The sequence below is a fragment of the Myxocyprinus asiaticus genome, chromosome 1 (genome assembly GCF_019703515.2).
Source record: "Myxocyprinus asiaticus isolate MX2 ecotype Aquarium Trade chromosome 1, UBuf_Myxa_2, whole genome shotgun sequence".
NCBI classification, from domain to species: Eukaryota; Metazoa; Chordata; class Actinopteri; order Cypriniformes; family Catostomidae; genus Myxocyprinus; species Myxocyprinus asiaticus.
The window spans coordinates 28,990,537-29,003,118 of NC_059344.1; the positions used below are offsets into that span (position 1 = coordinate 28,990,537).

At 42.1% G+C, this 12,582-nt stretch overlaps 1 protein-coding gene across 12 annotated transcripts in view; it reads left to right on the forward strand.

Moving 5' to 3' along the window:
• The window catches only part of LOC127434806 (tight junction protein ZO-1-like), a 199,436-nt gene extending 192,517 nt beyond the window's left edge, over window positions 1-6,919 (forward strand). For all 12 annotated transcript variants that reach the window (XM_051687839.1, XM_051688136.1, XM_051688467.1 and 9 more), the window contains one exon: window positions 6,718-6,919. In XM_051687839.1, the coding sequence (XP_051543799.1) occupies window positions 6,718-6,812 (95 nt within the window). In that variant the 3' untranslated portion in view covers window positions 6,813-6,919. The remainder of the gene's footprint in view (window positions 1-6,717) is intronic.
• The last annotated feature ends 5,663 nt before the right edge of the window (window positions 6,920-12,582 follow it).

Below are 12,582 nucleotides of genomic sequence, written 5' to 3' on the forward strand. Positions count from 1 at the left end.
AAGTACTCTATGGTAGAAAACCATAGACTTTTATTTAATATAATAAACCATGTTTATTGGGGCCTGTGTAGCTCAGCGAGTATTGACGCTGACTACCACCCCTGGAGTCACGAGTTCAAATCCAGGGTGTGCTGAGTGACTCCAGCCAGATCTCTTATGCAGCCAAATTGGCCCGGTTGCTAGGGAGGGTAGAGTCTCATGGGGTAACCTCTTCATGGTCGCGATTAAGTGGTTCTCACTCTCAGTGGGGCGCGTGTTAAGTTGTGCGTGAATCACGGAGAGTAGCATGAGCCTCCCGTGCTGTGAGTCTCCGCGGTGTCATGCACAACGAGCCACATGACAAGATGCGCGGATTGACCGTCTCAGAAGCGGAGGCAACTGAGACTTGTCCTCCGCCACCCGGATTGAGGTGAGTAACTGCGCCACCACGAGGACCTAGTAAGCAGTGGGAATTGGGCATTCCAAATTGGGGAGAAAAGGGGATAAAAAAAAATAAATGTTTGTTGAAATTGTTACTTTGTATGGACTTTAAATACAAGTTGAGCTCAATCAACAATATTTGTGACATAATGTTAATAACCACAAAAAAATTATTTCAACTTGTCCCTCGTTTACACACCGTTTCAAAAGTACAGCCACATGACATAAACACCTCAAGTGTTAGCATGATATTGGTGTGATAAAATCAGTGATTTACCAGCATTGTGCCGTTTACCAGATTTCAAGGTTTACTACCATTACATTGTCATGACTTCAGAGTTGTAATATAGGATATAACTTTACACAGATAAGAGACGCAAGCGAATTTATCACACTAAAATCATGTTAACGTGTAATGTTTACTTCTTGTGGCTATACTTTTGAAAAACAGTTTGTTTTTTAATGTTTATGGACTGGCCCCATTTACTTCCATTTTAAGTAACTAATTGCTACTGTGAGTGTTGCCTTTATATATATATATATATACACACACACACACACACACACACACACACACACACACACACACTGGTGGCCAAAAGTTTTGAATAATGTATAGATTGTGCTCTTATGGAAAGAAATTGGTACTTTTATTCACCAAAGTGGCATTCAACTGATCACAATGTATAGTGTATAGTCAAGACATTAATAACATGAAAAAATAACTATTACAATTTGAAAAAAAAAAATCAGAACTTCTTAAACTACTTCAAATATTTCTCATCAAAAAGTCCTCCACGTGCAGTAATGACAGCTTTGCAGATCCTTGGCATTCTAGCTGTCAGTTTGTCCAGATACTCAGGTGACATTTCACCCCATGCTTCCTTGTCAGGCACGCTTCCTTGTCAGGCACTTCTCACGCACCTTACATTCTAGCTGATCCCACAAAAGCTCAATGGGGTTAAGATCCATAACACTCTTCCAGTTATCTGTTGTCCAATGTCTGTGTTTCTTTGCCCACTCCAACCTTTTATTTTTGTTTTTCTGTTTCAAAAGTGGCTTTTTCTTTGCAATTCTTCCCATAAGTCCTGCACCCCTGAGTCTTCTCTTTACTGTTGTACATGAAACTGGTGTTGAATGGGTAGAATTCAATGAAGCTGTCAGCTGAAGACATGTGAGGCATCTATTTCTCAAACTAGAGACTCTGATGTACTTGTACTCTTGTTTAGTTGTACATCTGGTCTTCCACATCTCTTTCTGTCCTTGTTAGAGCCAGTTGTCCTTTGTCTATGAAGACTGTAGTGTACACCTTTGTATGAAATCTTCAGTTTTTTGGCAGTTTCAAGCATTGTTTAGCCTTCGTTCCTCAAAACATTGATTGACTGACGAGTTTCTAGAGAAAGCTGTTTCTTTTTTGCCATTTTTGACCTAATATTGACCTTAAGACATGCCAGTCTATTGCATACTGTGGCAACTCAAAAACAAACACAAAGACAATGTTAAGCTTCATTTAATGAACCAAATAGCTTTCAACTGTGTTTGATATAATGGCAAGTGATTTTCTAGTACCTGTAACAGTTAAAGGATGGGCAAGGAGGAGGCGGGAACCGGCTGAACAGTCAGCATAAAGTTTAATGTAAAACTCAACATAAAACAAATATAAACAAACACACACACATGCAGCGCGGCCGCGTGCGTCTCTCTCTCGAACCGGCGTCTCCGGCTGCCCTTTATCTCGCTCTTCTACTAATCAGCTGATTCAGCGCTGGGCGTGCTCCCAGGGTGATACCTCAAGAAGTTGGTTTAGAAAATGCAGAGAGTACATTTCGGCAAAATCTAGGCAAAGTGTGGCCACTTTGAAGATACTAAAATATCACATAGTTTTGAACGGTAGTGTGTATATATATATATATATATATATATATATATATATATATATATATATATATCAGCCGCAGCCCATGCATTTTAAGTCTAGGCCTTCAGTGCGATTCATGCCTTTAAGAAAACACAGTTATCATACATTACATGGCAGTCAACTAATAATACCAATTGAAATTTTAAAAACACGTCCACGCACGAAAGCCAGAACCAAGGATGTCTAATACCAAGAAAAAGCTCTCTAATAATATTTGCGATTTAAATTTTGCTTGCAATAAATTTTGTTTCGTCATGGTACACGGTTACTTTTCAAAACTTGATCTGACACTGAATGCTCAAGCAGCCTAATTTACACTTAGAAAACTCCTGATGTTGCTATAACAATGCAAAAAGCACTTACCAATTTGCTTGAAGTGAAAATTAGTCCTCCTTTCCTGTTTAATTAATCAATCGCACGATCATGCAGAACATCTCAGGTTTTTAAATCCATAAGGATCTCTTTCTCAATGGCAATACCAGCAGTGATGACAGCTGACTTGTCAGCAAGATCTGGTGCTCTTCGCTTTCAAATTACATCATTTAAAGCGCGGTTGCGTCACTCAAGGCCAGCTAGAAGGCCTGGACTGGGACATATCCTAAAGACCACACCCACAAGAACAAATAAATCAATCTGATTGGCTGATGAATCTGACAATCTGACTTTAGATGCCTATTCACTTACACTGTTGAGGGATTCTACGGAAATTCTGAAGGCCTAATGGGGTGGAGCTCAGACTCACGTGCTGCTTCGGTTAAGGAGCATGGCTTCGGGCATGCGATTTGTAAAACAGTTGTCACACTTTGCTTGTAAGCATCGAGGAATAAATTTTGATTGGATAATTTTTATTTTTTTTGCTATTCGTTTGTAGATGAATTAAGAGTGGAAAGCGATTGAAAATACATATGCAAAAAGGTCAATGAGAATGAAAGGATGAAAAAATATTTATTTAGTAGGCATGTTACGCCAGCAGAGAAGGCTTTGCTGGCCCTGAGAAATTGTCACTGATATATATATATATATATATATACCTTAACAATATTAGGCAGGTGGTTTTAATATTGTAGCTGATCGGTGTGTGTGTATATATTAGAGCGGCACCTAACGATTATTTTTTTATCGATTAATCTAACTATTATTTTTCTGGTTAGACGATTAATCTAACGACTAATTTGCCGATTATTCTAAAGATTTTTTATAATTATTACTTGATTAATATAACAATTAATTAACCCTAAATAAATATAAAAATCTTTTCAAAAGTCTCATTAATATTTCAATATTTTATTAAATCATCTTCTCTTAAGCACAAACAAATGTACAAGAAACAAAGTGTGCACTGCAGGGCATAATTCTGCAACAAAAAACAAGTGTTTCTATGAATGCAAACTTTAATACAGTGAAAAAGACACTCTATTAGCACAACATAAATATATATATATATATATATATATATATATATATATAAATAAAAATGTCCATGTACTAAAATAAAATATTTGATGCCATGAGTGTACCTTCATTAACTATTACTATTATTTTGAATGGCCATGAAAAATGAAGCAATGTGATAACAATTTTACCTGGTTGCAAAAAGTAGTCCGTTAATTTACCTGATGAACTTTCACCTTTTGCTGACCCTTTATGCTTCGTAGAGCTAATGTGTGCTTCTAAATCTGACGCATAAGTGCCAGCTTTACATGTGATACATTCTGCTTCCCACGGATCTTGACCTGGACGAAAGCATGGGAATTGTTTTGCAAATCTTCTGTAAATTTGCACTTTCGTTTGGGCATTGTTTCCACTCAGCTGTCATTTGCTGCTGCTGTCAAGCAACTGTTTGATGCAAACACAACAGCACTTTGCGCGTTCGCGGAGAGATTGACAGGCAGGAATTTGGCCAATAGTTGCTGCAAGCCTCTTATAATTGACCAATTGTGCGAGAAGGTGGGACTTAAAAAGAGGGGTTTAAACAACGCAAATATGTGCGCGCACACAATGTAGTATTAGACCAGATGCACATCATAATGCAACTAAAGCCGAATCCCGGACATTTTCGCAAATTTAGAAATCCCAGCCGGACGTTTTTTTAAGGTCTGAAAAAGAGGACATGTCCTGGAAAAAGAGGATGTATGGTCACCCTACGTTAGCAGTGGTGCAGAAATTACTTTTAACATGGGGTCGATGAGGAAACATTTAGAAAATCAATTTTAAGTGACTACTACTAACAGAAACATGTGTTGTAATACTAATATGTCATGCTTGGGTGGGGACAAAAAGTAAACAGTTCTTACGGTGCTGCCTTGCTGCCGTCTTGACAAAGCGCTCTGGGATGCTTTCGCTTCAAGTGTTCGTTCATGGCGGTTGTACTGCTGTGATAAGCCATTTCCAATTTGCATAGCTTACAAAGCACCACATTGTTGGGTCTCTGGCTAAAATACTCCCACGCTTTAGATGACCGTATTCAAGTTTTTTTTAGCTGCAGCTTGTTCTTCGGGGGAATCCATACCTAAACCGGGCGCTGCCATTTTAATTACTCCATTGCGACGCGCCGACGCATGTTATGCAAATCGACATATTTCTGTAATCCCAGCCCTAGTGTATATAAGCAATATCACACGAGCAAGAGTGCGATATGGCCCTACATCAGCACTGATGTGCTTAGGATGCAGGCCGAGTGCAGTAGGTAATCACAGCAGTGCTGATTTAGGGCCATATAATATGATTGCGAGTGTGATATTGCTTATATATAACAGTTCCATGAACAAGTACATTTAAAATTTTTGGGAAAAACTGACATAACACATTTGTGCATGGAACTACTTTCTTACGCGACAGATCAGAATCTGCTGTTACTTATTCAAAACAAATGATGCGTCCAAGCCTCCGTTAGTAATTCAAAAATGTCACTTTAGAACTAAAATCACAGCTTGGGCTTTTTCTAACATGTTATTGGAGAAACAAGGACGTGTGTGTGTGTGTGTGTGTGTGTGTGTGTGTGTGTGTGTGTGTGTGTGTGTGTGTGTGTGTGAGAGAGAGAGAGAGAGAGAGAGAGAGAGAGAGAGAGAGAGAGAGAGAGCATGTGCGATCACCTGTTGATGATGCTTTAGTCTGTTAGTCACTGTTAGTCACTACTAAAGCTAGGAAATAGCTTTAAACAGGTTTAAACTAACAACTTCAGCATTAAGACTCCACAGCTGAGAGACACAACAGATTGATTAATTACACAAACTCAAGGCGCTTACCTCTTACCGGAGTTTCCACATTGGAGAGAAAATACTGTTCAAAATGGCGGAGGAGATTGTGGTTTCTATAGTGAATGACTCTTGCGCACAGGCTATCGTGAAATAGGGAGGAAAACCCCTGCTTGGACGGCTATTTTTCCACTGAGAAAATAGGATGAATTTTACCAAAATGACATTATCTTCAGAAAGCTGACTAACAGACTACAGCATCATCAACAGGTGATCACACACGCTCCATCTCTCTCTCCCTCTCTCTCTCTCTCTCTCTCTCTCTCTCTCTCTCTCTCTCTCTCTCTTTCTCTCACACACACACACACACACACACACACACATACACATACACATCCTTGTTTCTCCAATAACATGTTAGAAACAGCCCAAGCCATGATACTAGTTGTTCTAAAGTGATGTTTTTGAGAGGCTTGGACACATTTGTTTTGAACCAGCAATGGCAGTTTTTCCAAATTTTTTCAAATTTACTTGTTCATTGAACTGTTGTATATAAGCAATATCACACTCGCAAACCTGCTATATGGCCCTGAATCAGCACTGCTGTGATTAATCACAGCCGAATCACAGCAGTGCTGAAGTAGGGCCATATAACACAATGGCGAGTGTGATATATATATGAGTGACAAGTCTAAATACTCGGAATATTCCTTTAAGCTTTCCTTGATGGAAATATGATGTGAATATATCCATACACTGCAAGTCAATGGGGTCAAACACTTCCAAGCTCCAAAAAGGACATAAAGGCAACGTAAAGGTAATCCGTACAGGTTTAATCCATGTCTTCTTAATCGATCTGATCGGTTTTGAGTGAGAACAGACCAAAGTGTAACTCCTTTATCACTCTAGATCTTGACATCTGCAGTCTCCAAGGCGCAATCATTATTTGAAGCTCGATTACACTTCCTCACTTTTGACGCATGCACACTTGTCATGTGCTCTCTATCTGTGGTGGATCTGACTAGAAAATAAGCATGAATGCAGCTTTATTCAAAGTTTGTGTTTACACAGAGAGCGTGCCGTCACTGGGACATTTGCACAGTGTACAATGTGTACTACATTGCGGTTTATCTTATGCTCTGTTCTCCATTTTCATATTCATCTCTATTTTCTCTGTTTATCCAGATGATCCTAAGAGTTGGCAGAACAAATCTCTCCCCGGGGATCCCAACTACCTGGTTGGACCCAACTGCGTGTCTGTGCTTATTGACCATTTCTGAGGAGGGCAACAGCAGGCGTGTTAATGAATGTGGAACCAGATAACTGAAAAGAGGACCTTCCCCTAAAAAACGCACACACACACACACACACACACACACACACACACGGTCCTCTAGGATGAAGGAACTAAGCAACACTAAATGAAGGGTCTCCTGACTGTGCTCTGGCTTTGTTTAGTGTAACTACAGAGAGAATGGATGAAGGGTTATATTTTCTGAAGTGCTGTGCTCATCTTCCTCATTTTTTCTTCTTCCTCTACTTTTTTAAGTGCTTTTTAAAGGCTTTTGACAGTAACAAAAACAGACATTACCTTTGATGGACTGCATGCTCTGTGCCACTGACAAATTCATAATCACACTGTAAGCCAACTATAATATTTGCAACACATAATTTGTGTTTTTTTAAGAATTTGTTAGGTTCTTCCACTCAGTCTAGGCAAATGCATATTATAGACTATATTAATCTGCAAATGTATTTTCATTTCATATAGTATATACACCATCATGCTATTACTGTAATGTATAGTGCAACTTTTCTAGAATATTTAATTCTAATTTCAGACTTTTTAGACGACAAATATGTTTCAAATGGTTGAAGTGTATACCTGATACATTTCCTGACTTTCTTCATGAGAGTATAGGCGAACATGTCAAGGTGCAGAATCAGTGCTAGATAAGAGTGTAAGGAAAGAGTCATTGAGAAATAATCTTGAAAGAACTGAGAACTGAAGAATATACACTATGACATTTCCTAACCAAGGACATGTGTCACCAGATACCTGCAGGTTTATCTTTTTAATAGTTCCTTTGTACAACTTTGAAGACACCACTAGCCTCCGTACAGACCTGTGAACTTAAGCACTGGAACATTCCTGCTGTATCGAGATCTATGCATGTGCTTTGACTCAGGTGTGAAGACCGCTGCTCTCTTATTCTTTACCCTTTCACTCCCTCTTTCACTTTGTCTCTTATAATATCTCTCCCATTTTCTTCCTCACTCTCTTACTCCATCTAAAGCAGTGATGCCTTATCTGAAATGATACACTTTTTCAATAACAAAAACCTTTTTTGTTTCTTTTTGCTAAGTTGTGTTAATGATAAATTGAAAGTGAAGTTTTCTTTCTGCCATTTTGTCAAGACACACAAAAAAAAAAAAAACTGGGTGTCACACACAGGAATGGAATAAAGGCTAAGAACAGGTTTTCTGTTTTAATCTGCTATGCACATGACCTTTAAAGAGAAACAAAAATAAAAGATGGGAGAAAGGAGACAAATTGGCTGTACATAATGCTAGCATATTGCCTTCATTATTGGTTTGTAAAAAAAAGTCTTTTGTATGTCTTCATTATTTTGTATAAAACGTAGGGAAAGAAACATTTATAAAAGAGAATGAATGAAATGAAAATGGTCTGATCTTTGTATTCTGGTTTTACCCTTGGGCTTTGGAACATGTAGCTGTAATAATTTCACCTTTTCTATAGTTACACACTAAGTTTTTTTTATGATAACCATCTTTTTATTCTTTATTTACAAAGGAAAGTGCTTGATGTACACTTCTCAAAACTTATTTCTTTTAAACGGAGTGCTCTAAATGTGTCCCACCCATTTATTTGTAATACTGGATGCTAAATTGCGTGTCCTGAAATGTATTTTTGTACTAATAGACGATTTATTATGGCACACCAGAAAGCATTTTCTTTAGACAATATACTGTAACACTGCTTCGACCCTTTTCAAAACAATTTCCAGTATGCCACTGTATTATAAAATAAAGTCATTTTTAAAATACAAGGTGTTGTGGTCTTATTGGTGGTTTTCCTTGTAGCTGCAATGCAAAGCTATTTGCATAGTGGATGCAATGCCCATTTTTATCCTTAAAGGAACAGTTCACCCAAAAATGAAAATTCTCTCACCATTTACTCACCCTTATGCCATCCCAGATGTGTGACTCTCTTTCTTCTACTGCACACAAACAAATATTTTTAGAAAAATATCTCAGTTCTGTAGATACAATACAAGTAAATGGTGACCAAAACTTTAAAGCTCAAAAAGCACATAAACACAGCATAAAAATCCATACAACTCCAGAGGGTAAATCTATATCTTCCAAAGCGATTTAAGTGTGGTTGAGAAACCGATAAATATTTAAGTATTTTTTTACTAAATTCTCACAAAGAATGTGGATCATCAAAAACAAAAGAATGCGGAAGTGAAAGTGGAGATTTAGAGTAAAAAAGGACTTAAATGTTGATCTTTTTTCACCCACACTTATCATATTGCTTCTGAAGATATGAATTCAACCACTGGAGTCGTATGAATTACTATTATGTTGCCTTGATATAATTTTTGGAGCTTCAGAGTTTTGGCCACTTGTAGTGTATGGACCTACAGAGCTGAAATATAATTCTAAAAAGCTTCCTTTGTGTTCTGCAAGAGAATGAAAGTCATACACATCTCATCTGGGATAACATGAGGTGAATAAATGATGAGAGAATTTTCATTTTTGAGTGAACTATGCCTTTAAGGGTAAGAGGACTTTCAAAATGTGTTTTACAGTTTGTTTGTTTTTTGCATTGGTCACACTCAAAACTGAAGTCACATTGTCAAAACTCTTCACACAGTCAGCGAAACAGGAGTGTATGTGGACCAAACTGTGAATCATTTTTCATTGCTATCACACAAAATGCATTCAATGATCACATTCTCCAAAATCCATTAACTTTCTCATTCATACTCCACCACCTGCAAAACTAGGGTTATGTGCAGCACGTTTTCAAATGCTAACACACTGTTTCCAGAGCTTGTAAAAACACATTCAAAACAGAATGATGGCAAATGTCATGCATTTCTGCAGTAACCAGATTGAAATATATAGAAAAATTTAGCAGAATATTTAATCATTCCAAAAACGTCATGGTTACTGGTGTAACCTCCATTCCCTGATGGAGGGAACGAGACGTTGGTGTCGATGTAGTGACACTAGGGGTCACTCTTGGGAGCCCGAGACACCTCTGGTCTTTGATAAAAGGCCAATGAAAACTGGCGAGTGGTATTTGCATGCCACTCCCCCGAACATACGGGTATAAAAGGAGCTGGTATGCAACCACTCATTCAGGTTTTACGCTGAGGAGCCGATATAAGGTCCGGCCATTTCAGCGGGTAGTTCAGCATTGTGGCAGGAGGGACCAACGTCTCGTTCCCTCCATCAGGGAACGGAGGTTACACCAGTAACCATGACGTTCCCTATCTGTCACTCACTCGACGTTGGTGTCGATGTAGTGACACTAGGGGTCCCTATACAAAATGCCACAAGGCTGAACTGTGTTACGTGAACTGGCGGTGTGTGGTGGGCAGACTTGCTGTGTGCCTCATAGCCAGCGCACCAGGTCGACACGTAACCTCCCCCAACACAGTTATGAGTGTCGAACGGCCCTTTTTGGGGACAAGTTGACTACCCAGAGATAGAGACAGGCTTAACGCAGTCGTGGCCTCTTTCCCCTTCTCTTTTTCCACTCCCTAAAAAAGAAGGGGGATTATCTGACTGGGCCGCCAGGTCTAGTCGGGGGGTGTCCCTCCCAAGGGGAGGACACCGCGGAGACCACACCTCGCCCCAAGAGAGGGGGGGATATTTAAGTGGAAGAATACATCACATGGTCTTTCCAACCATGTGGAGAGCCTTCAAGGTAGATCCTGCCCAATGGGGGAGGAGTTACTACAACATGGAGACTGAGGGGCTCTGCCCAAGGAAGACGCAGTTTGCCAGTAGGGAAACGAACTAGCGGAAGATATAGATCGCATGGGGTTAGCCTTACAGGGAACCGCCACATGCGGAGCACCTACCCCAGAACTGGGCTCTTAGTAAGCGCGTGTACTGGGCCGGCAGCGAGTCTCTCCGAAAACTCGACTGCCACAGGGCTCGGAGGAAGTCAACCAGGGAACAACTTTTGTGAACACTACTGGGAATTAACAGCGCACGTCTTCAGCTCAAAAGGAGGTGGAAGGTGCTATGTGCAAGCGATACACCTGGCCGGCTATCCCGGGCTTATCCGCTTGTGTTGCGTGCCACTACCTGGGACGAAACCGGTTCCACCCGGAGGTTGTAGAACCTTGCAAAGGTGTTGGGTGTTGCCCAGCCCGCTGCTCTACAAATGTCTGTTAGAGAGGCGCCTCTGGCCAGGGCCCAAGAAGCCGCTACACCACGGGTAGAATGGGCTCGTAGCCCTACCGGGGGCGGCATGTTTTGGGCGAGACATGCCATAGTTATGGCGTCAATGAGCCAGTGGGCGATCTTCTGCTTGGAGACAGCGCTTCCTTTCCGCTGTGCACCAAAGCAGACAAAGAGCTGCTCAGAGATTCTAAAGCTCTGCGTGCGTTCCAAATAGATGCGTAAAGCGCACACCGGACACAGCAACAACAGGGCTGGGTCTGCCTCCTCCTGGGGCAGTGCTTGCAGGTTCACCACCTGGTCCCTAAAAGGAGTGGTGGGAACCTTGGGCACATAGCCCGGTCGGGGGTCTCAGGATCACGTGAGAATAGCCCGGACCGAACTCCAGGCACGTTTCGCTGACAGAGAATGCTTGCAGGTCACCTATCCTTTTGATGGAAGTGAGCGCAGTCAGGAGGGCAGTCTTCAAGGAGAGTGCCTTAAGCCCGGCTGACTGCAAGCTCAAAGGGGGCTCTCTGTAGACCCTGAAAAACTACAGAGGTCCGATGAGGGAACAAGGCGCGGCCTGGAGGGATTCAGCCTCCTGGCGCCTCTTAGGAACCTGATGATCAGATCATGCTTCCCTAAAGACTTACCGTCAACTGCGTCGTGGTGTGCTGCTATGGCAGCAATGTACACCTTCAAGGTGGAAGGGGACAGCCTCCCTTCCAACCTCTCTTGCAGGAAGGAAAGCACTGATCTGACTGCGCACCTCTGGGGGTCTTCCTGAAGGGAAGAACACCACTTAGCGAACAGACGCCACTTAAAGGCATACAGGCGCCTCATAGAGGGAGCCCTAGACTGAGTGAACCTGTCTACCACCGCAGGTAGGAGACAGCTTAGGTCTTCCGCGTCCCGTCCAGGGGCCGAATGGTGCCCCTTCCCTGAGAAAGAAGGGCCTTCCTCAGGGGAATTTGCCCGGGGGGAGCTGTCACGAGGAGCGTGAGGTCCGAGCACCACGTCTGGGCGGGCCAGTAGGGTGCTTACCAGGACGACCTTCTCCTCGTCCTCCCTGACCTTGCACAGGGTCTGTGCGAGCAGGCTCACTGGGGGAAAATGCATATTTGCGAATGCCAGGGGACCAGCTGTGTGCCAGCGCGTCTATGCTGAGGAAGGCCTCGGTGAGGGCGTACCAGAGCGGGCAGTGGGAGGATTCTTGGGAGGCGAACAGGTGCACCTGTGCCTGACCGAATCAACTCCAAATCAGCTGGACCACCTGAAGGTGGAGTCTCCACTCTCCCTTGAGGGTAACCTGTTGTTACGGCGCATCCGCCGAAGTGTTGAGGTTGCCCGGGATGTGAGTGGCTTGCAGCGACTTGGTGCTGCTAACTCCGTTGGAGGAGACGGCGGGCGAGTTATGACATACAGCGGGAGCGCAGACTGCCTTGGTGGTTGACATATGCTACCGCTGCCATGCTGTCTGTCCGAACTAGCACGTGCTTGCCTTGGATCAACGGCCGGAACCTCCACAGGGCGAGCAGAATTGCCAGTAACTCGAGGCAGTTGATGTGCCAACGCAGCCGCGGACCCGTCTAGAGGCCGGCGGCTGCGTGCCCGTTGCCAACA